We start from the raw sequence: 25,139 nt of genomic DNA, 5'->3' as shown, positions 1-25,139 counted from the left end.
GGATCAAAGAATCCCCCGCAGCAAGAGCGACATCATTGATATATACACAGAAAAGAGTCAGCCCGAGAATTGAACCATGTGGCATCCCCATAGAGACTGCCAGTGTTCCGGACAACAGGCCCTCCGATTGACACACTGAACTCTATCTGAAAAGTAGTTGGTGAACCAGGTGAGGCAGTCATTAGGGAAAACCAAGGCTGTTGAGTCTGCCAATAAGAACACGGTGATTGACAGAGTCGAAAGCCTTGGCCAGGTCGATGAAGACGGCTGCACAGTACTGTCTTTTATCGATGGCAGTTATGATATTGCTTAGGACCTTGAGCGTAGTTGAGGTGCAACTGTGACCAGCTCGGAAAATCAGATTGCATAGCGGAGAATGTACCGTGGGATTCGAAATGGTCGGTGATCTATTTGTTCACTTGGCTTTCGAATACTTTAGAAAGGCAGGGCAGGATAGTTTGGGTCTAGAGTGTCTCCCCCTTTGAAGAGGGGGATGACTGTGGCCGCTTTCCAATCTTTAGGAATATCAGGCGATACGAAAGAGAGGTTGAACAGGCTAGTAATAGGGGTTGCAACAATGGCGGCGGATAATTTTAGGAAGAGAAGGTCCAGATTGTATAGTCCAGCTGATTTGTAGAGATCCAGATTTTGCATCTCTTTTAGAACATCAGCTGTCTGGATTTGGGTGAAGGAGAAGCGGGGCGGGGGCTTGAGCCAGTTGCTGCGGGGGGTGCAGAGCTGTTGGCCAGGGTTGGGGTAGCCAGGTGGAAAGCATGGCCAGCCGTAGAGAAATGCCTATTGAAATTCTCGATTATCGTGGATTTATCAGTGGTGACAGTGTTTCCTAGTCTCAATGCAGTGGGCAACTGGGAGGAGATACTCTTATTCTCCATGGACTTTACAGTATCCCAAAACGTTTTGGAATTAGTGCTGCAGGATGCAAATTTCTGTTTGAAAAAGCTAGCCTTTGCTAACTGACTGTGTATATTGGTTCCTTACTTCCCTGAAAGTTGTATATAACGGAGACTATTCGATGCTAGTGCTGTACGCCACAGGGTGTTTTTGTGCTGGTCAAGGGCAGTCAAGTCTGGAGTGAACCAAAGGCTATATCTGTTCTTAGTTCTACATTTTTTAAATGGGGCATGCTTATTTAAGATGGTGAGGAAAGCACGTTTAAAGAACAACCAGGCATCCTCTTCTGATGGGATGAGGTCAATATCCTTCCAGGATACCCGGGTCAGTTCGATTAGAAAGGCCTGCTCGCAGAAGTGTTTTAGGGAGCGTTTGACAGTGATGAGGGGTGGTCGTTTGACCGCGGAGCCATAACGGACACAGGCAATGAGGCAGTGATTGCTGAGATCGTGGTTGAAAACATCAGAGGTGTATTTAGAGGGCAAGTTGGTCAGGATGATAACTATAAGGGTACCCATGTTTACTGATTTGGGGTTGTACCTGGTAGGTTCCTTGATAATTTGTGTGAGATTGAGGGCATCTAGTTTAGATTGTAGGACGGCCGGGGTGTTAAGCATATTCCAATTTAGGTCACCTAGCAGTACGAACTCTGAAGCTAGATGGGGGGCAATCAATTCACATATGTTGTCCAGGGCACAGCTGGGAGCTGAGGGGGGTCTATAACAAGCGGCAACAGTGAGGGACTTATTTCTGGAGAGATGGATCTTTTAAAAGTAGAAGCTCAAACTGTTTGGGCATAGATCTGGATAGTATGACAGAGTAGATTGCAATTCCACCCCCTTTAGCAGTTCTGTCTTGGCGAAAAATGTTAAAATTGGGGATGGAAATGTAAGAATTTTTGGTGGCCAATCTAAGCATTGAGTGACAATGGGAGAGGTTGCATCTTTGGAGGCGCCAGTCAAGCTAGGTGCGGTCTCTGCATGTGTGGGGGGTGGGACAAAGGGGGCTATCTGAGGCATGTTGAGGAGGACTAAGGGCTCCGCAGTAAAATAAAACATTGAGAGCTTCCCTAAACAACAGTAATCAAGGCATAGTGGTGGCAGGTAGCCAGGTGGTTAGAGTGTTGGACTAGTAACCGAAAGGTTGCCAGATCGAATCCCAGAGCTGACAAGGTAAACATATATTGTTCTGCCCCTGAACAAGGCAGTTAACCCACTGTTCCTAGGCCATCATTGAAAATAAGAATTTGTTCTTAACTGACTTGCCTAGTTAAATAAAGGTAAAATAAAAAAATATTGACATTAGGGAGAGGCATAAAGCAATCACAGGTGTTGATTGGGGGAGCTAAGACAACAACAGGTAAGACAACAACGGGTAACAGCGCTGATGTAGTGGGGGGAAAAGCATTCTGATATGCTCAGGGCTGATATCGCGCTGTGCAGACTGGCAGGTATTATGCGGGCTAAAGCGGCTGGTGTCCGGGCTAAAGGTAAAGACCGCTAGCAGTGGTTAACAATGACTAAATAGCTAGTAGCTACTTAGCTGGCTAGCTTCTGATGGAGGTTCCAGTTATAAGGTCTAAAAAATAGCAGATCCGTACCACATTGGGTGAGACAGGAAGGAAGGTATATTTAATTCGAAAAATTGAAAAAAAGAGATTGAAATATAATGAAATGTATAGAATTTTTTTTTTAAAGACTACTGAATATTTACATGGGACAAAAACAAACAGGTCTTACTGCTGCTCCATCTTGGAATTGGTAGTCCTGTTTGGTAGTCCTGTTTGAGTTTTTGCTTGTAAGCAGAGTTATGGTCAGATTTAACAAATGGAGGACTAGTGAGAGCTGTGTTTGTGTCTCTGTGTGTGGAGTAAAGGTGATCTAGAGTTTTTTTCCTCTGGTTGCACAGGTGACATGCTGGTAAAAAATGAGGTACAACAGATTTCAGTTTCCATGCATTAAAATCCCCTGCCACTAGGAGCGCTGCCTCTGGATGAGCATTTTACTGTTTGCTTATGGCCCTATACAGCTCATTGAGTGCTGTCTTAGTGCCAGCATCGGTTTGTGGTGGTCAAAAGACAGCTACAAAAAATACAGATGGAAACGCTTGGTGAATAGTCTGCAGCTTATCATGAGGTATTCCAACTCAGGCGAGCAGAACCTCGAGACTTCCTTAATATTAGAGATTGTACTCCAGCTGTTATTAATAAAGATACACACATCTTATGTTATCGGACTCTGCCGTTCTGTCCTGCTGATGCATAGAATAAACAGCTGGATGTACACTGAGTGTACAGAACATTAGGAACAGCTTTCCATGACAGACTGACCAGGTGAATCCAGGTAAAAGCTATGATTGCTTATGAATGTCAACTGTTAAATCCACTTCAATCAGTGTAGATGAAGGGGAGGATTTTAAGCCTTGAAACAATTGAGACAGGGATTGTGTATGTATGTATGCTTTGAACGGGGTATGGTAGTAGGTGCCAGGCGCAACTGTTTGAGTGTGTCATGAACTGCAACGCTTCTGGGTTTTTCACGCTCAACAGTTTCCCGTGTGTATCAAGAATGGTCCACCACCCAAAGGACATCCAACCGACTTGACACAACTTTGGGAAGCATTAGAGTCAACAAGGGCCATCATCCCTGTTGAACGCTTTGGGCACCTTGTAGAGTCCTTGCCCTGAGGAATTGAGGCAGTTCTGAGGGCAAAAGGGGGTGCACCTCAATATTAGGTGTTCATAATATTTTGTACACTACGTGTACAGTGCATTTGGGGAAGTATTCAGATGTCAAGGATGATCAATGGAAACAGGAAGCACCTGAGCTCAATTTCGAGTCTCATAGCAAAGGGTCTGAATACTTATGTAAATAAGGTATTTCTGTTTTTTATTGGTAATAAATTTGCAAGACTTTCTAAAAAACAGTTTTGGCTTTGTCATTATGGGGTATTGTGTGTAGATTGAGAAGGATGTTTTTATTTAATCAATTTTAGAATAAGGCTGTAACGTAACAAAATGTGGAAAAAGTTAAGGGATCTGACGACTTTCTGAATGCATTGTATAAACTGTTATCCATGTCCTTGTTCAGCCATGACTCCAAGAAGCACAGTATATTCCAGTCCCTTTGATAAGATAGTCGTGAACGGAGCTCATCCAGTTTTTTCTCCAGTGATTGTACATTCGCCAATAGAACAGCCGGTAGAGCCGGTTTATTCACTGGCATCAGGGGGCCGGCGCACCGGCCTCTATCGCACCGTCTCTTCCTTCTTCAAAGGTCGGGGATTTGGACCTTGTCCGGGATAATCAACATGTCTTTCGCCTCCGACTCTTCGAAGTAGAAGACCTCATCCAAATTGAGGTTAAAGATGGCTGTTCTGATGTCCAGAAGCTCTTTTCGATCATAGGAAACGATGGCAGAAACATGATGTCCAAAAAAAGTTAAGATCGACTCCAAAAAATATACAATGAAGCACAATTGGTCAGTAAAATGTATGCTTTCCATAAAATGCTTTATAAAACAGTCTGTGTGTGTCCGGTTGTTTACACCTGGTCTGTAGCTCATTCACTGAATGTCTTATTGTATGTTGTTTTTTCCAGTTTATGGCCTTTTTATGTGAGTGTGCTCTGTCGGTGTGTGCTCTGTCGGTGTGTGCTCTGTCGGTGTGTGCTCTGTGGTGCATTTGAGGTCTGTCTCTGGCCAATGAGTGCCTCGCAGTCTCTAATCATGCAGTCTCTGTCGACTTACTTTGTTTGTGTGAGAAATAGAAAGAGAAGGAGAGGTAGAAAGAGAGATTGAGTGAGATCTGTCCCTCTTGGCTGGGTTGTGACACTCCTCTGCCACCAGTGCTCTAATAGGGATGGACCAGTCAGCTCACTCAGTGCAGCTAATGCAGCACACTGCCCCAGGCCATTGACTAGGCCAAGGCACAGCACACACACACACACACACACACACACACATACACCATGTGGTCGTCTCGCTCCCTCCCTCTAAATCAAGGAGGAGGGGGCAATGGTCAGTGACTGTGGGATGTTTTTACTGAGATCTGTTCATCCTACAGCTATTGCAAATGTATGTACAGTTTCAGTTTACTGTGTGTGTGTGTGTGTGTGTGTGTGTGTGTGTGTGTGTGTGTGTGTGTGTGTGTGTGTGTGTGTGTGTGTGTGTGTGTGTGTGTGTGTGTGTGTGTGTGTGTGTGTGTGTGTGTGTGTGTGTTGTGGAGCAGCAGGTAGCCTAGCGGGAAGAGCTTTGGGCCAGTAACCAAAAGGATGGTTTGAATCCCCGAGCCGACTAGGTTAAAGCTCTGTCGATGTGCCCTTGGGCAAGGCACTTAACCCTAATTCCTCCTATATGTCGCTCTGGATAAGAGCGTCTGCTAAATTACTAAAATGTAAAGTGTTGTCAACTGTTGTTGCTCGTGTGTGTGTGCGCTCTCCAGGGACTCGCATTAGCACTGCCCTCCCAGATGTTACCAGGCACTTGAAACACACATCATGAATTATGTAGCCCTGTTTCCACGTCTCTCCCTCTGATATTTATAGGTCTGCTTTATATATCTATCCTCTTTGTCTGTTACTAGGTGTTTATAAGGTCCCTGTAGTCTTTAAAGGGGTGTCCTATAGCCATTTTATCTGTGTCTATAGTTGTCTGCAATGACACTGTGACCCTCGATTATTTTTCTGTACAGTAATTTTTCGTGTGCCCCTGATTAGGTATTTATACAGTATTTATGTAGGATCTTAACTTGATCACCCTGTTGCATGACAACATTTTAAACTTGTAGTATATTTGAGGTTTAAAAAGGCTTCTGAAGTTTGTAATTTCCGTTTTGAATTTTCAGACTTAATTTTCCCTCAATAAACATTTATCAACCCCTAATTTATTATAATCAACATAATAATTCACATTTCTTGTTGCTGCAGGATTATTTTCCTGCTTTAGCAAACTGACTCAAATTAAGATCCATCATCTGTAAGGCAGTGCATATGTCCTTGGCCTGTAGTTTCTACAGTATAGATACAGTGGGGAGAACAAGTATTTGATACACTGCCGATTTTACAGGCTTTCCTACTTACAAATCATGTAGAGGTCTGTAATTTTTATCATAGGTACACTTCAACTGTGACAGACGGAATTTAAAAATCCAGAAAATCACATTGTATGATTTTTAAGTAATTCATTTTCATTTTATTGCATGACATAAGTATTTGATACATCAGAAAAGCAGAACTTAATATTTGGTACAGAAACCTTTGTTTGCAATTACAGAGATCATACGTTTCCTGTAGTTCTTGACCAGGTTTGCACACACTGCAGCAGGGATTTTGGCCCACTCCTCCATACAGACCTTCTCCAGATCATTCAGGTTTCGGGGCTGTCGCTGGGCAATACGGACTTTCAGCTCCCTCCAAAGATTTTCTATTGGGTTCAGGTCTGGAGACTAGCTAGGCCACTTCAGGACCTTGAGATGCTTCTTACGGAGCCACTCCTTAGTTGCCCTGGCTGTGTGTTTCGGGTCGTTGTCATGCTGGAAGACCCAGCCACGACCCATCTTCAATGCTCTTACTGAGGGAAGGAGGTTGTTGGCCAAGATCTCGCGATACATGGCCCCATTCATCCTCCCCTCAATACGGTGCAGTCGTCCTGTCCCCTTTGCAGAAAAGCATCCCCAAAGAATGATGTTTCTACCTCCATGCTTCACGGTTGGGATGGTGTTCTTGGAGTTGTACTCATCCTTCTTCTTCCTCCAAACACGGCAAGTGGAGTTTAGACCAAAAAGGTATATTTTTGTCTCATCAGACCACATGACTTTCTCCCATTCCTCCTCTGGATCATCCAGATGGTCATTGGCAAACTTCAGACGGGCCTGGACATGCGCTGGCTTGAGCAGGGGGACCTTGCGTGCGCTGCAGGATTTTAATCCATGACGGCGAAGTGTGTTACTAATGGTTTTCTTTGAGACTGTGGTCCCAGCTCTCTTCAAGTCATTGACCAGGTTCTGCCGTGTAGTTCTGGGCTGATCCCTCACCTTCCTCATGATCATTGATGCCCCACGAGGTGAGATCTTGCATGGAGCCCCAGACCGAGGGTGATTGACCATCATCTTGAACTTCTTCCATTTTCTAATAATTGCCCCAACAGTTGTTGCCTTCTCACCAAGCTGCTTGCCTATTGTCCTGTAGCCCATCCCAGCCTTGTGCAGGTCTACAATTTTATCCCTGATGTCCTTACACAGCGCTCTGGTCTTGGCCATTGTGGAGAGGATGGAGTCTGTTTGATTGAGTGTGTGGACAGGTGTCTTTTATACAGGTAACGAGTTCAAACAGGTGCAGTTAATACAGGTAATGAGTGGAGAACAGGAGGGCTTCTTAAAGAAAAACTAACAGGTCTGTGAGAGCTGGAATTCTTACTGGTTGGTAGGTGATCAAATACTTATGTCATGCAATAAAATGCTAATTAATTACTTAAAAATCATACAATGTGATTTTCTGGATTTTTGTTTTAGATTCCGTCTGTTACAGTTGAAGTGTACCTATGATAAAAATTACAGACATGCTTTGTAAGTAGGAAAACCTGCAAAATCGGTAGTGTATCAAATACTTGTTCTCCCCACTGTATAGTGGTTTATGGGGATGTTGTGTCCTTTTTTATTTATTTAACCTTTATTTAACTAGGCAAATTCTAATGTTTTCCTGTACAATGGCCAATCAGTCTCTGTGTGGGGTCGCTGACCCCTCCCCCCTATTTAAAGTCACACTGGGTAAATTGGGACAGAGCAGCCAGTGGAGCAGAAGAGACGTGTTCCCAATGTAGTGGAAACAACTGGACTGTACCCTCTCCCTCTGTCTTGTACCCATCTATCTATCTCCCTCGTTCTCTCCTCCTCCCCCTCTCTCCACTTATAGACTGTTACCCCCTCTCTCTCCCCATCCTCCTCCTCCTCATTGCTCATTGTAAATGTTAGTAGAGTTAAAGAATAGAGTCTGGGGGGTTGTCTGGAGGTCATAGTTTCATCAACAAACAGACCAGAGGAGAGGAGAGGAGAGGAGAGAAGGAGGAAGAGAAGGAAGGATGATTGAGGGAAGAGGTAAGCGGTCAGGATTAGTTAGGGGAGAGGGCTGTAGTTAGAACGAGACGGTGAAGCGTAGCTTTTTAATGAAAATATGACAAAGCTCATGTCTTTTTCTCTCTTTCCAACCCCCAGCCCTTACTGCCCACCATAGATCGGCAGAGGGAGAGAGAGAGATTCAGATATCCCTCACTCATTCTGTAGATATGACTGATAGTGAAGGTTTCTGCGTTAATCCTGACATGACTGAACTGTGTGGTCATGCTAACAAAGAGCCTTTTGTGTGCTAGATGGAAAGGGGCGGGGCTAACACAGCAGGATTAGTTATAACACATCGGTGTTGCCAATAAAGCTGCTTTGAATGTGAATTGAGAGGAGTGAAGAGGGCACCATTGATAAATTGTGCATTAGTGGAGGGGGTGGGGGGTGGGAGGTGTATATATTTAATTGGCTGACACCTGCTACTACTTCAGCCTTTTAATGCACCAGGAGAAAGGGGGGAGTGGAGAAAGCGAGAAAGAGGGAGGGAGTGTTGTGGGGTCTAATTTTGAATTCAGACACAGCACCTATTCTATTCCATTCATGGGTTAGTATAGCTTTGTGGATATGTTAACAATATGATTGGAGCACACTACAATGTGGCTGAGCTGTTATCTACTCTATCCTTGGCTCAGCTCTCTTCCCCTATTCTCTTCCCAGTCACCTTTATCTATGATTCACTCTTTGTTGATTCACTCTCTATTGGAGTGATTCTCTGTCCATGGTGCTAGTTCAGTAGGTTGATTCACTCTCTATTGTAGTGATTCTCTGTCCATGGTGCTGATTCAGTAGGTTGATTCACTTTCTATTGGAGTGATTCTCTGTCCATGGTGTTCATTCAGTAGGTTGATTCACTTTCTATTGGAGTGATTCTCTGTCTGTGATTCACTCTTTATTGGAATGATTTACTGTCCGTGATGCTGATTCAGTCAGTTGATTCACTCTTTACTATAGTAATCACTCTGTTCTCTGTTTTCATTGTGCTGATACCCTGCAGATGGTGCTGATATAATTGCAGTGCTGTTTTTTATTCTGTTTTTTTTTTATAGCTAGGGCCAGTGTTCTCTTATTCTATTTTAAACCTGCTGAGGCTCATGCCTGTGTGTGTGTGTGTGTGTGTGTGTGTGTGTGTGTGTGTGTGTGTGTGTGTGTGTGTGTGTGTGTGTGTGTGTGTGTGTGTGTGTGTGTGTGTGTGTGTGTGTGTGTGTGTGTGTGTGTGTGTGTGTGTGTGTGTGTTTGAGTATGTGTACGTGTGAGTGTGTTTCTGTATGCGAGCATGTTCCAGCACTACAGACAGAATGTCTCCTGAATCCACTCAGTTTCTTCTTTCTTTCTTCTCTCAGTGACAGTCCCTTCTCTTTCATCCGTTGTTTATCCCCCTCTCTCTTCCCACCTTCTCCCACCCTCTTCCCTTCCCTCCAACTCTTTCTCTGTTGAAGAGGGGAGGCAGGGGAAGACAGATATCTAATGTCAAACTATGAATATCCTCTCTAAGACACTTCCACATCTATGCAACTTTAAATCATCCCTTCCTTTTTGAGATTTTGAGTACCACACTCACTCTAATTATTTACCAATACAAAGATGCCTGAACTTTGACCCACTAGTGTGTGTGTGTGTGTGCGTGCACTCGTGTGTGTTTTGGTGCCTCTCTGTCTGTTTGCCTACAGTGAAGTAGGGGAGGGGCGGGCGAGTTAGCGAGCGACTGCACCCCAAACATCGTCACAGAGGTACCCGCAGGATGGGAAGCAGCCCCTAGCAACAGGGAGAGAGGGAAGAAAGCGCGAGAGCGGGAGGGAGGGGGAAAGACGCAGAACATCAATAAATAATGGCCCCAGTGAGGAGGTGGAAATATGGGCCTCGTTAGCTGTGTGCCGCTGTCTTCATTTGCATGTGAGGAAACGAGGCTGCTACTGACTCAAACACACTTTCACACAGTCACATACACTGGCTCAGACCCACACCCTACCCTACTGCTGACGTTACACACACACACTGTCTCTCTCTCTATCTCTCTCTCTCTGGTTCTCTGTGTGTATATCTCTATCTCTCTCTCTCAACCTCTCTCTCTCTCTCTCTCTCTCTCTCTCTCTCAACCGCTCTCTCTCTCTCTCAACCTCTCTCTCTCAAACTCTCTCAACCTCTCTCTCTCTCGCTCTCTCTCTCTCTCTCTCAACCTCTCTCTCTCTCTCTCTCTCTCAACTTCTCTCTCTGTCAATTCAATTCAATTCAAGGGGCTTTATTGGCATGGGAAACGTGTTAACATTGCCAAAGCAAGTGAGGTAGATAATATACAAAAGTGAAATAAACAATACAAATTAACAGTAAACATTACACATACAGAAGTTTCAAAGCAATAAATACATTACAATTGTCATATTATATATATATACATATATTGAGAGAGTGTTGTAACAATGTACAAATGGTTAAAGTACACAAGGGAAAATAAATAAGCATAAATATGGGTTGTATTTACAATGGTGTTTGTTCTTCACTGGTTGCATCTGTCTCTTGTCTCTCTCTCTCTCTCTCTGGTTCTCTGTGTGTATATCTCTATATCTCTCTCTGTCTCTGTCTCTCTCTCTCTCTCTCTCTCTCTCAACTCTCTCTCTCTCTCTCTCTCTCTGGTTCTCTCTGTGTATATCAATTCAATTTCAATTTAATTTAAGGGGCTTTACTGGCATGGGAAACATGTGTTAACATTGCCAAAGCAAGTGAGGTAGATAATATACAAAAGTGAAATAAACAATAAAAATTAACAGTAAACATTACACATATAGAAGTTTCAAAACAATAAAGACATTACAAATGTCATATTATATATATATACAGTGTTGTAACAATGTACAAATGGTTAAAGTACATAAGGGGAAATAAATAAGCATAAATATGGGTTGTATTTACAATGGTGTTTGTTCTTCACTGGTTGCCCTTGTGGCAACAGGTCACTAATCATGCTGCTGTGATGGCACACTGTGGAATTTCACCCAGTAGATATGGGAGTTTATCAAAATTGGATTTGTTTTCGAATTCTTTGTGGATCTGTGTAATCTGAGGGAAATATGTCTCTCTAATATGGTCATACATTGGGCAGGAGGTTAGGAAGTGCAGCTCAGTTTCCACCTCATTTTGTGGGCAGTGGGCACATAGCCTGTCTTCTCTTGAGAGCCATGTCTGCCTACGGTGGCCTTTCTCAATAGCAAGGCTATGCTCACTGAGTCTATACATAGTCAAAGCTTTTCTTAAGTTTGGGTCAGTCACAGTGGTCAGGTATTCTGCCACTGTGTACTCTCTGTTTAGGGCCAAATAGCATTCTAGTTTGCTCTGTTTTTTTGTTAATTCTTTCCAATGTGTCAAGTAATTATCATTTTGTTTTCTCATGATTTGGTTGGGTCTAATTGTGCTGCTGTCCTGGGGCTCTGTGGGGTGTGTTTGTGTACAGAGCCCCATGACCAGCTTGCTTAGGGGACTCTTCTCCAGGTTCATCTCTCTGTTGGTGATGGCTTTGTTATGGAAGGTTTGGGAATCACTTCCTTTTAGGTGGTTGTAGAGTTTAACGGCTCTTTTCTGGATTTTGATAATTAGTGGGTATCGGCCTAATTCTGCTCTGCATGCAGAATTCTGCATGCAGAGCCTCAATTTGGTGTTTTTCCCATTTTGTGAATTCTTGGTTGGTGAGCGGACCCCTGACCTCACAACCATAAAGGGCAATGGGTTCTATAACTGATTCAAGTATTTTTAGCCAGATGCTAATTGGTATGTCAAATTTAATGTTCCTTTTGATGGCATAGAAGGCCCTTCTTGCCTTGTCTCTCAGCTCGTTCACAGCTTTGTGGAAGTTACCAGTGGCGCTGATGTTTAGGTTGAGGTACGGTGTCTAGATGGACAGTATTTGTGGTCTTGGCAACTGGTCTTTTTTGGAACACCATTATTTTGGTCTCACTGAGATTTACTGTCAGGGCCCAGGTCTGGCAGAATCTGTGCAGAAGATCTAGATGCTGCTGTAGGCCCTCCTTGGTTGGGGACAGAAGCACCAGATCATCAGCAAACAGTAGACATTTGACTTCAGATTCTAGTAGGGTGAGGCCGGGTGCTGCAGACTGTTCTAGAGCCCTCGCCAATTCATATGTTCAAATATAAGCTGGATCCCTGTCTCAACCCACGGTCCTGTGGATAGAAATGTGTGTGTTGTTTGCCATTTTTAACTGCACACTTGTTGTTTGTGTACATGTATTTTATAATGTTGTATGTTTTACCCTGAACACCACTTTCCATAAATTTGTATAGCAGACTCTCACGCCGAATTGAGTCATAAGCTTTTTTGAAATCAGCAAAGCATGAGAAGACTTTGTTTTGGTTTGTTTGTTTGTCAATGAGGGTGAATACGTGGTTTGTCGTACGGTAATTTGGTAAAAGCCAATTTGACATTTGTTTTCACTGAGGAAATGTACAAATCTGCTGTTAATGATAATGCTCAAGATTTTCCCAAGGTTGCTGTTGACTCATATCCCATGGTGTAAGGAACGATGCTGCAGAAGAGAAGCAGATACGGGGATGTTTAATTAGGAACGGACATGCAACGGAATAGGAACAACGTCAGCACTGGGAAACACAAAGACAGACGGCAATCAATGCAGCAACGGGGAACAGAGCAGGGAACTGACACATACAGGGGAGGTAATGAACAGGTGATTGAGTCCAATATCGCTGACGCGCGTGACGAGGGACGGCAGGTGCGAGTAATGATGGTGGCGGGAGTGCGTAATGCAGGGCAGCCTGGCGCCAAGTGCCAGGGGGGAAGAGCTGGAGCAGGCGTGACACACAGTAGTTATTGGGGTCAAATTTGTCTCCACTTTTGTGGATTGGGGTGATCAGATTCTAAGATTTGTATTTGATCTTGTAAATATTTTAGCTGTTTGTTCTTTGTTATTGAGCCAAAAAGATTGGTGAAGTGGTTTATCCACACATCTCAGTTTTGTATAGATAACTCTTCATGTTGTTGTTTGTTTAGAGTTTTCCTATTTTCCCAGAAGTGGTTTGATTCTATGGATTCTTCAATTACATTGAGCTGATTTCTGACGTGCTGTTCCTTCTTTTTCTGTAGTGTATTTCTGTATTGTTTTAGTGATTCACCGTAGTGAAGGCGTAGTCTCAGGTTTTCTGGGTCTCTATGTTTTTGGTTGGATATCTCTCTCTCAGTTGCTTCCCCCATATCTCTCCCCATCTCTCTCCATCCTTATTTTAGTTGTTCTCCCTCTCCTCTCTCTCCTCATACAACCCTCCCAGATTCTGCCTGCTACCCAACAGCATGTCTATAGGTTTTGTAGTGTGTTCCAGGCTGACTTGAAAGCAGTGTGATTTTGACAGGGAAGCCCACCAGCAGGCCTTCCTGTCCTGTGTTTGACAACAAGCCCCAAGCTCAGCAGTCTAACCCACATAATTACAGTATTCATTGACATACACACACACAGACACGCACATACACATAGAGACATAGAGAGATGCCCACGCTTTTTTGTTATTCCGTCTCACACACAGACACACATACTGTATGAACACACACACTCACTTTTCTCCTCCTGCTCTTCCTTCTTCTGCTCCACCTTGCCTTTAATCTTTCACACCCTGCTTGTTCTCTGCTGACCTAGTGTGTCCTTGACTGACAAGCCCAACAGAGAGCAACAGGCCGGTGAGTAGCAGGGTAACATGGTAGCAGGGTAACAAGGTAGCAGGGTAGATGGGTGGCAGGGTAGCAGCATAACAGGTTAGCAGGGTAACAGGTTAGATGGGTAGCAGGGTAGAAGCGTAACAGGGTAGAAGAGTAGTAGGGTAACAGTGTAGCAGGTTAGCAAGGTAACAGGGTAGCAGGGTAACAAGGTAGCAGGGTAGATGGGTGGCAGGGTAGCAGCATAACAGGTTAGCAGGGTAACAGGTTAGATGGGTAGCAGGGTAGAAGCGTAACAGGGTAGCAGAGTAGTAGGGTAACAGTGTAGCAGGTTAGCAAGGTAACAGGGTAGCGGGGTAATAGGGTAACAGTGTAGCAGGGTAACAGGGTAACAGTGTAGCAGGGTAACAGGGTAACAGTGTAGCAGGGTAACAGGGTAACAGTGTAGCAAGGTAACAGTAACAGGGTAACAGGGTAACAGGGTAGCAGCATAACAGGGTAGCAGCATAACAGGGTAGCAGGGTAACAGGGTAGCAGCGTAACAGGGTAACAGTGTAGCAGCGTAACAGGGTAGCAGGGTAACAGGGTAGAAGCGTAACAGGGTAACAGGGTAGAAGCGTAACAGGGTAGAAGCGTAGTAGGGTAACAGGGTAGACACGTAACAGGGTAGCAGCGTAACAGGGTAGCAGCGTAACAAGGTAGCAGGGTAGCAGCGTAACAGGGTAGCAGGGTAACAGGGTAGAAGCGTAACAGGGTAGTAGGGTAACAGGGTAGCAGCGTAACAAGGTAGCAGGGTAGCAGCGTAACAGGGTAGAAGCGTAACAGGGTAGAAGCGTAACAGGGTAGTAGGGTAACAGGGTAGCAGCGTAACAAGGTAACAGGGTAGTAGGGTAACAGGGTAGAAGCGTAACAGGGTAGAAGCGTAACAGGGTAGAAGCGTTACAGGGTAGCAGACCAGCAGGCTAGAAGAGGGAATGTGGTGAACTGGCTCTTTATCTGGTGCATCACATTGGCTTGCTTCTCACTTTATACAGTCAAGTCAGCATGAATAGAATTTTGGGGAGTACAGTGATTTAGTAATTAATATTTTACTCTGTCTGCCACTCTGCTTAACAACAGACAGAAAGGGAGATGAGAGACAGAGAGAGAGAGAGAGATAACGTGAGGGAGAGAGAGAGAGGAAGAGATAGAGGAAGGAAAGAGAGTGTGTAAGGGGAAAAAATTAGTGTGAGGGCTAAGACGGATAGATCGAGAGAGATGATTAAAGATAGAGAAATTGAATAAACAAGAGAAACAATTAAGATGGGTGGATAGTGGAGGAGATCATGTGATTAAGATGGCTCCTGTTTTGGAGGTGTCTCCACAGCATCTGTTTGTGACAGATCTCTCTTTCCCTAGTTCTATCCCCCTTTCACTCTCCCTCCCCATTCTCTCTCTCTCTCTCTCTCTCTCTCTCTCTCTCTCTCTCTCTCTCCCTCTCTGTCTACATGTCAGTGTGTTGTGACAGCGTGGCGGTTGGTGTTATGGGGGTTGAAATCTTAAAGTGCACATTATCCTGTAAGGCTTAATTCAGGGGTGCAAACAAGGGCTGACTGTGAAATTACAGCCTGCGATGCGACTGCACCCCTACCCTCAACACACACACAGTCTGTCAGCCTGCACAGTCTCCCTCTCTCCCTCTCTCCCTCTCTCCCCTCTCCCCTCTTTCCTTCTCTCTCTCTCGCTCTCCCTCTCTCCTATCTCCCTCTCTCCCTCTCTTCTCTCTCCCTCTGCTCTCTCTCTCTCTCTCTCTCTCTCTCTTTCTCCTCTCTCTCCCACTCTCCCTCTCTTTCCCACTTTCCCTCTCTCTCCCTCTCTCCCTCTCTCTCCTCTGTCTCCCTCTCTCTCCCTCTCTCTGCCTTTATCCCTTTCTCACCCTCTCACCTGCTCTCCCTCTCTCCTTTCTCCCTATCTCTCCCTCTCTCCTACTCTCTCTCTCCTTCTATCTCTCTCTCCCCCTCTACCACTTCAATAAGTGGGCAGGGCCTGTCAGATTGGCACAGGCTGAAAATAGGGCACAGTCTGGCAGGGTACATCACACACTGACCCACTTACCAGACCTGGGCTCATCTTGTTGTGTTCTATAACCACCACAACAATGATAACATTACTGGAGTAGAGATGGTGATAAAGACTGTACTGTATGTGATGAGTGTTTGACCATTTTTGACTGACCAAAGTGTTTCACAATGTGAATATATTGCATGTTTGACAGGGAGTTCAGTGTGTTTCCTCTTGGCAATGACAGGTTGCCAAGGATCTGTATATTTCAGTCACTCTGCGCTGACTAAGTTGTTCGTTGAGGATGTTTAGTTATTTTGAGGCTTTGTTAAATAGTTTTATCTCTGTCTTTCTCTCTCTCTCTCTTTCTAACAGCTAACAGGTTCTTCCTGACATCCTTTGGTGCTCTGTACATCTCAGATGTCCAGAAGGAGGATGCCCTCTCCACCTACCGCTGCATCACCAAGCACAAATACAGTGGAGAGACACGCCAGAGCAATGGAGCCAGGCTGTCTGTCATGGGTGAGTAGGACTGTGTGTAAAGTATGTCAGTGTCTGTATTTCTCTGAGTACCAGTATACAGTGTTCTGTGTGTGTAATATACAGTATGTCTGTGAATATGAATAAATAGTATGTGAGTTATTAATCAACATCCCACACCCTTCCCCAGTCCAAAGTGTAAGCTGTCTCCCCCCTCTCCTCCAGACCCCACAGAGTCGTCTCCCTCTATCCTGGACAGTTTCCTAGCGGGGGAGGTGCGGGCGGGTCTGAGTGTGGAGCTTCCCTGCATTGCAGCAGGGTACCCCAGCCCCACAGTGCGCTGGCTGAAGGACGGCCGCCCACTGCCTTCCGATGCCCACTGGACGCGGCGCCTCACTGGTCTGACCATCAGTGACCTCAGGCAGGAGGACAGCGGCAGCTATGCCTGTGAGGTCACCAACAGCTTCGGCTCCAAGGAGGTGTCCGGAGCACTCTATGTCATAGGTAAGGAGATGAGTAGAGGGGGGGCTAGAGAGTGGGAGTAGAGGGGGGGCTAGAGAGTGGGAGTTGAGGGGGGGTAAGGTTAGCACAGACCCCCAAAACAAACAGCCATATACAGATACACTGTCCTGGGACAGGCACATATACTGTACACACACACACACACCTTCACACATATAGTGTATAGTAACATATTATGTATAATAACATATCATGTATAGTTACATATAATATATAATAACACATTATAAATAATAACATATACCGTATAATAACATATTATATATTAACACATAACATATAATAACACATAACAGATAATAACATTTACTGTATAATAACACATAACAGATAATAACATTTACTGTATAATAACACATAATATATAATAACATATAATATATAATAACATATAATATATAATAACACATAATATATATAATAACAAATATTGTATAATAACACATAATATATAATAACACATAATATATAATACCATATACTGTATAATAACACATAATATATAATACCATATATTGTATAATAACACATAATGTATAATAACACATACTATATAATAACACATAATGTATAATAACACATAATATATAATAACACATAATATATAATACCACATAATATATAATACCATATACTGTATAATAACACATAATATATAATACCATATACTGTATAATAACACATAATATATAATAACACATAATATATAATAACACAAAATATATAATAACACATAATATACAGTTGAAGTCGGAAGTTTACATACACCTCAGCCAAATATATTTAAACTTTGTTTTTCACAATTTCTGACATTTAATCCAAGTAAAAATTCCCTGTTTTAGGTCAGTTAGGATCACCACTTTCTTTTAAGAATATGAAATGTCAGAATAATAGTAGAGAAAATGATTTATTTCAGCTTTTATTTATCATCACATTCCCAGTGGGTCAGAAGTTTACGTACACTCAATTAGTATTTGGTAGCATTACCTTTAAATTGTTTAACTTGGGTCAAACGTTTCGGGTAGACTTCCACAAGCCTCCCACAATAAGTTGGGTGAATTTTGGCCATTCTTCCTGACAGAGCTGGTGTAACTGAATCAGGTTTGTAGGCCTCCTTGCTCGCACACGCTTTTTCAGTTCTGCCCACAAATGTTCTATTGGATTGAGGTCAGGGCTTTGTGATGGCCACTCCAATACCTTGACTTTGTTGTCCTTAAGCCATTTTGCCACAACTTTGGAAGTATGCTTGGGGTCATTATCCATTTGGAAGACACATTTGTGACCAAGCTTTAACTTCCGGACTGATGTCTTGAGATGTTGCTTAAATATATACACATAATTTTTCTCTCTCATGATGCCATCTATTTAGTGAAGTGCACCAATCCCTCCTGCAGCAAAGCACCCCCACAACATGATGCTGTCACCCCCGTGCTTCACGGTTGGGATGGTGTTCTTCGGCTTGGAAGCCTCCCCCTTTCTCCTCCAAACATGACGATGGTCATCATGGCCAAACAGTTCTATTTTTGTTTCATCAGACCAGAGGACATTTCTCCAAAAAGTACGATATTTGTCCCCATGTGCAGTTGCAATCCGTAGTCAGACTTTTTTATGCCGGGTTTGGAGCAATGGCTTGTTCCTTGCTGAGCGGCCTTTCAGGTTATGTCGATATAGGACTCGTTTTACTGTGAATATAGATACTTTTGTACCTGTTTCCTCCACATCTTCACAGGGTCCTTTGCTGCTGTTCTGGGATTGATTTTCACTTTTCACACCACAGTATGTTCATCTCTAGGAGACAGAACACGTCTCCTTCCTGAGCGGTATGACAGCCTCATGGTCCCATGGTGTTTATAATTGCATACTATTGTTTGTACAGATGAACCTGGTACCTTCAGGCCTTTGGAAATTGCTCCCAATGGTGAACCAGACTTGTGGAGGTCTGCAATTTTTTTCTGAGGTCTTGGCTGATTTCTTTTCATTTTCCCATGATGTTTAGCAAAGAGGCACTGAGTTTGAAGGTAGGCCTTGAAATACATTCACAGGTACACCTCCAATTGACTCAAATGATGTCAATAAGCCTATCAGAAGCTTCTAAAGCCATGACATCATTTTCTGGAATTTTCCAAGCTGTTTAAAGGCACAGTCAACTTAGTGTATGTAAACTGCTGACCCACTGGAATTGTGATACAGTGAATTACAAGTGAAATAATCTGTCTATAAACAATTGTACTTGTGTCCTGCACAAAGTAGATGTCTTAACCGACTTTCCAAGAAATGTGTGGAGTGGTTGAAAAACAAGTTTTAATGACTGTAAACTTTCGATTTCAACTGTATGATAACATATAATATATAATAACATATACTATATAATAACATATAATATATAATAACACAATAATATAAAATAACATATAATATGTAATAACATATAATATAAAATAACATATAATATATAATAACATATAATATATAATAACATATAATATATAATAACATATAATATATAATAACATATACTGTATAATAACACATAATATAAAATAACATATAATATGTAATAACATATAATATAAAATAACATATAATATATAATAACATATAATGTATAATAACACATAATATAAAATAACATATAATATGTAATAACATATAATAAATAATAACATATAATGTATAATAACATATAATATATAATAACATATAATGTGTGTGAGAAATGGATGAGTATGAATGGGTGTGTGGTGTTTGATACCCTGTCAGATCAGGTCTCTAGACAGAGGACAGGACTGTAATGCACTGGGACTGAGCACTTCACACTACTGCCAACACCACTCACTGTCAGAGACCGACAAGGAACACTGAAGAAGTAGAAGTATATACTGTACAGTACAGAGAGGAACACTGAAGAAGTAGAAGTAAAATGGATGGATAGAAGTATATACTGTACAGTCATTCAGAGAGACAAGGAACACTGAAGAAGTAGGAGACCGACAAGGAACACTGAAGAAGTAGAAGTATATACTGTACAGTCATTCAGAGAGACAAGGAACACTGAAGAAGTAGAAGTATATACTGTACAGTCATTCAGAGAGACAAGGGAAGAGAGAGAGAGACAGATCTATATAAACACAGAGAAGAGAAAGAGAGAAAGAGAGCGAGAGAGGGCAAGAAAGAGATAAAGAGAGAGCAGAGGTAGGCTTTGCCAGTAGGCACATCATGGCAGCACAGAGTGTGACTCTGACAGGGTGAGGGGGAGGGGGGGGGGGGGGGGGGTTGGGTGGCACAGCCAGGCCCCCCCAGAACACGCCACCAGCTGCCTTATTGCTCACTGACATTTAAACACACACACACACACACACACAAATTTACGTACATGGACAGAGATGTAAAGAGATGTCTCCAGCTGCTTTTTTAATGAGTCTCCTCAACTGATTGAGCTGTTTTGTTTTTCTCTCTTTGTGTGTGTGTGTGTGTGTATTACTCATGTGTGTGTTCTCTCTCCTCCCCAGACCCCCTGCGAGTGACCCTTTCCCCCAAGAGTCTAAAGACGGGCATCAGCAGTACCCTGTTCTTTACCTGTGCTGTGGAGGGTTCTCCAGAGTACACAGTGGCCTGGTACAGGAACACAGACCCTATAATCCCAGATCAGCACATCTCTATCCAGGGCCCCCACAACGACACCCTGCAGATCACAGCGGCTCAGAAGAGCCACTCTGGGGCCTACCAGTGCTTCGCCTCCCGCAAGGGCCACACTGCCCAGGACTTCTCTATCATACTGCTGGAGGGTAAAAGAATGGAGAGAGGGAAGGAGGGATGGGAGGTGGGAGGGAAGGCGGGATGGGAGGTGGGGAAGCAGGCAACTTTATTCTTAACATTTATAACTGAAAAGCTGTGAATCTCACTTTTCTTATTCCCCCCTCTCTCTCTCTCTCTCTCTCTTTCTCTTTCTCTCTCTCTTTCTCTCTTTCTCTCTCTCCCTCTTTCTCTCTCTCTCTCTCTCTCTCTCTCTCTCTCTCTCTCTCTCTCTCTCTCTTTCTCTCTCTCTCTCTCCCTCTTTCTCTTTCTCTATCTCTCTCTCTCTTTCTCATTCTCTCTCTCTCTTTCTCTTTCTCACTTTCTCTCTCTCTCTCCCTCTTTCTCTTTCTCTATCTCTCTCTCGCTTTCTCATCTCTCTCTCTCTCTTTCTCTTTCTCTTTCTCACTCTCGCTTTCTCTCTCGCTTTCTCTCTCTCTCGATTTCTCTCTCACTTTCTTTCTCTCTCTCTCTCTCTCTCTCTCTCTCTCTCTCTCTCTCTCTCTCTCTCTCTCTCTCTCTCCTGTAGATGGTACTCCTCGTATCGTGTCGTCCTTCAGTGAGCGCGTGGTTGCCCCCGGGGAGCCTTTCTCCCTGATGTGTGGCGCCAAAGGAGCCCCACCCCCTTCCATCACCTGGACGCTGGACGACGAGCCTGTGGTGCGAGACTCCGCCTACAAGACAAGCCAGTACACCCTATCAGACGGCCTGACCGTGTCACATGTCAACGTAAGCAGCCCGGCCATCCGCGACGGGGGAGTGTATCGCTGCGCCGCACGCAACTCGGCCGGTAGCGCCGAGTACCAAGCGCGCATAAACGTAAGAGGTGCCTGTCTACTTTTCAATATACACACACCCCACACCCGCACCTATACACACACTAAAACATGCACGTAGTACAGAGACAAGTGGAGATGTGTAGGGAGTTAGATACACGTGCAACACATACACACATCCAACCCACATGCGTACATGCACTAACACACACTATCAGGGATCAAGGTAAGACCCAGATGCAGACTGTCGAACTAACACTGTTTATTGTAGCAAACAGGTGATGCAGACTGTCCAAAGTAACACTGTTTATTGTAGCAAACAGGTGATGCAGACTGTCCGAAGTAACACTGTTTATTGTAGCAAACAGATGATGCAGACTGTCCGAAGTAACACTGTTTATTGTAGCAAACAGGTGATGCAGACTGTCCGAAGTAACACTGTTTATTGTAGCAAACAGGGGCAGACAAAGACAGGTCAAGGCAGGCAGGGTTCAGTAATCCAGGGTAAGGCAGAGGTACCGGACAACAGGCCAGCTCAGGGTCAGGCAGAGAGGTCAGGCGGGCGGGAACAGGGTCAGGACAGGCAAAGGTCAAAACCAGGAGGACTAGCAAAGAGAGGCTGGGAAACGATAGGAGCTGACAGAGAAAACGCTGGTAAGCTTGAATGAACAAGACGAACTGGCAACAAACAGACGTTGAACACATAAATACACAGGGGATAATAGGGAAGATGGGTGACACCTGGAAGGGGGTGGAGACGAGCACAAGGACAGGTGCAACAGATCGGCTGGGCTTAGAGTTCATCTCTTCCAGTCATCCCTCTTCCTTTCTCTCAGTTTCTCCCTCTGAATGTCTCTCTCGCTTTCTATTTCTGTCTGTCTGTCTGTCTGTCTGTCTGTCTGTCTGTCTGTCTGTCTGTCTGTCTGTCTGTCTTGCCTAGTGTGTCTGTCTCTGTCTCTTTTGCTGTGTCTGTCTCTGTCTCTCTCTATCTCTAATGCCTGTCTCTGTCTATGTCTGTTCTCATCAAGACCTTAGGACAGTGTTACTGAGGGTAATGTAGTCAAACACGTGCATACACCCATACACACAATCACTTAGAAAACACAAATAATTCATAGATATTACAAATATTACCAGTATGATTAGGAGGCATCACTAACCTCCCTCTCTACCCCTCAATCTGCCCCAATCACTCTCTCCCCTGTCCTCCCTCTCTCTCCCCAACCTTTATCTTCTCTCTCCTCCGTCTCCCCTGTCCTCCCTCTCTACCCCTCAATCTGCCCCAATCACTCTCTCCCCTGTCCTCCCTCTTTACCCCTCAATCTGCCCCAATCACTCTCTCCCCTGTCCTCCCTCTTTACCCCTCAATCTGCCCCAATCACTCTCTCCCCTGTCCTCCCTCTTTACCCCTCAATCTGCCCCAATCACTCTCTCCCCTGTCCTCCCTCTCTACCCCTCAATCTGCCCCAATCACTCTCTCCCCTGTCCTCCCTCTCTACCCCTCAACCTTTCTCTTCTCTCTCCTCTCTCTCCCCTCCTCCTCTGCTCCCTTTTGCTCCCATGTCCTCTCTCTTATCTTCCACCCCATGTATCTCCCTCCTCTCCTCCTCTCCCCTGTCCTCCCTCTCTTCTCTATGTCTCCAGGTTCTCCTAGGATCAGGGAGATGCATGACATCACGGCTGTAGCTGGAAGGAACACCTTTATAACCTGTCGTGTGATTGGTTACCCATACTACTCTATCAAGTGGTTTAAGGACGGCATGCTGCTGCCTGACAACCATCGCCAGGTTGTGTATGAGAATGGAACCCTGAGGCTGAGTGATGTGCAGAAGGGCATGGACGAGGGTACCTACCTGTGTAGTGTGCTCATACAGCCACAGACCTCCATCGACCAGACTGTCCACGTCACTGTGAAAGGTAGGGGACTGGACAGGGGTGGGGGACAAGGGGAAATACAGGTATAGGAAAGGGAGTAGGTATGAAAACTACCAATGACAGGCTGTTCACTACAATGCATTGGATTTGTTGAAAGTCACCAACGTTTGGGCAAGGTTTCTTCCTAGACGTAACCAGACACTCAGCTCAACAGGGTCTTCACACCATGGTGTTAAAAGCATCTAGCTTTATATGGATGTGTATGTGTGTGTTGAGTGGGTTGTAGAGGTGTGTGTGTGTGTTGAGTGGGTTGTAGAGGTGTGTGTGTGTGTGTGTGTTGAGTGGGTTGTAGAGGTGTGTTTGTGTGTTGAGTGGGTTGTAGAGGTGTGTGTGTTGAGTGGGTTGTGGAGGTGTGTGTGTGTGTGTGTTGAGTGGGTTGTAGAGGTGTGTGTATGTGTGTGTTGAGTGGGTTGTAGAGGTGTGTGTGTGTGTTGAGTGGGTTGTAGAGGTGTGTGTATGTGTGTGTTGAGTGGGTTGTAGAGATGTGTGTGTGTGGGGGGGGGGGGGGGGCTGTAGAGGGATGTGTATGTGTGTGGGGGGGGCTGTAGAGGTGTGTGTGTGGGGGGAGCTGTAGAGGCGTGTGTGTGGGGGGGGGGGGGGGGGGGCTGTAGAGGTGTGTGTGTGTGGTGTGTTGAGGGGGCTGTAGAGGTGTGTGTGGTGTATTGGGGGGGATGTAGAGGTGTGTGTGGTGTGTTGGGGGGGCTGTAGAGGCGTGTGTGTGGTGTGTTGGGGGGGCTGTAGAGGCGTGTGTGTGGTGTGTTGGGGGGGCTGTAGAGGTGTGTGTGTGGTGTGTTGGGGGGGCTGTAGAGGTGTGTGTGTGTGGTGTGTTAGGGGGGCTGTAGAGGTGTGTGTGTGGTGTGTTGGGGGGCTGTATAGGTGTGTGTGTGTGTGTGCGTGTGTGTGTGTGTGTCCCTGATTTAATTAGATTAATCATAATGAGGCCCAGATTAAATCCCCTAGATGTCTCAGCTGTAGCACCCCCCACCCCCTCCCCCTCCGCTACCATGGCAACGGCATGACTTCTTCCGCCAGTTGGCCTCTAATCAGAGCCCCTATTATGGGCTAGTGGAGATGGCAGGGGTGGGCAAGTCAGGGGGCATACTACACTGGCCAACAACAGCCTGCTCTGTGCCCCTCTCTCTACACCCAAGGTGTCCAATCCAGTCCACACACTCTCTCACGCTCTCCCTTTCTCTGACCTCTAACCCCTGACCTCTGTAACCTCTGCCCCCCAGTGCCGCCCCTGATCCAGCCCTTTGACATCCCTTCCACGTCGGTGGGAAAGCTGATGTACATCGCCTGCGTGGTGTCGTCAGGTGACATGCCTATCCGCATCACCTGGCACAAAGATGGGCAGCTTATCGTGCCTGGCTCCGCCTCCGGCGTTGGCATAGAGACCAAGGAGTTCATGAGCTCCCTGCAGATCTCCAAGGTGACCCTGAAGCACAACGGCAACTACACCTGCATTGCTAGCAACGCCGCGGCAACCGTCAGCTGGGAGAGACAACTGATCGTCACCGGTGAGAGAGGGAGGAGGGGAAGAGATGGGAGGAGGGGAAGAGATGGGAGGAGGGGAAGAGATGGGAGGAGGGGAAGGGATGGGAGGAGGGGAAGAGATGGGAGGAGGGGAAGAGATGGAAGGAGAGGAAGAGATGGGAGGAGGGGAAGAGATGGGAGGAGGGGAAGAGATGGGAGGAGGGGAAGAGATGGGGGGAGGGGAAGAGATGGGAGGAGGGGAAGAGATGGGAGGAGGGGAAGAGATGGGAGGAGGGGAAGAGATGGGAGGAGGGGAAGGGATGGGAGGAGGGGAAGAGATGGGAAGAGATGGGAGGAGATGGGAGGAGGGGAAGAGATGGGAAGAGATGGGAAGAGGGGAAGAGATGGAAGGAGGGAAAGAGATGGAA

At 45.1% G+C, this 25,139-nt stretch overlaps 1 protein-coding gene across 1 annotated transcript in view; it reads left to right on the top strand.

Annotated features, from left to right (window-relative positions):
* The window catches only part of LOC139419526 (cell adhesion molecule DSCAML1-like), a 132,901-nt gene that overhangs the window by 75,030 nt on the left and 32,732 nt on the right, over positions 1-25,139 (top strand). The window contains exons 4-9 of the mRNA XM_071169487.1: positions 16,106-16,252; positions 16,436-16,714; positions 20,242-20,517; positions 21,054-21,350; positions 22,945-23,217; positions 24,471-24,755. Of these exons, the coding sequence (XP_071025588.1) occupies positions 16,106-16,252; positions 16,436-16,714; positions 20,242-20,517; positions 21,054-21,350; positions 22,945-23,217; positions 24,471-24,755 (1,557 nt within the window). The remainder of the gene's footprint in view (positions 1-16,105; positions 16,253-16,435; positions 16,715-20,241; positions 20,518-21,053; positions 21,351-22,944; positions 23,218-24,470; positions 24,756-25,139) is intronic.

Source organism: Oncorhynchus clarkii, chromosome 10 (assembly GCF_045791955.1).
Source record: "Oncorhynchus clarkii lewisi isolate Uvic-CL-2024 chromosome 10, UVic_Ocla_1.0, whole genome shotgun sequence".
NCBI classification, from domain to species: domain Eukaryota; kingdom Metazoa; phylum Chordata; class Actinopteri; order Salmoniformes; family Salmonidae; genus Oncorhynchus; species Oncorhynchus clarkii.
The sequence above is the reverse complement of the archived record's forward strand: the minus strand, read 5'-3'. Positions and strand labels throughout refer to the sequence as shown.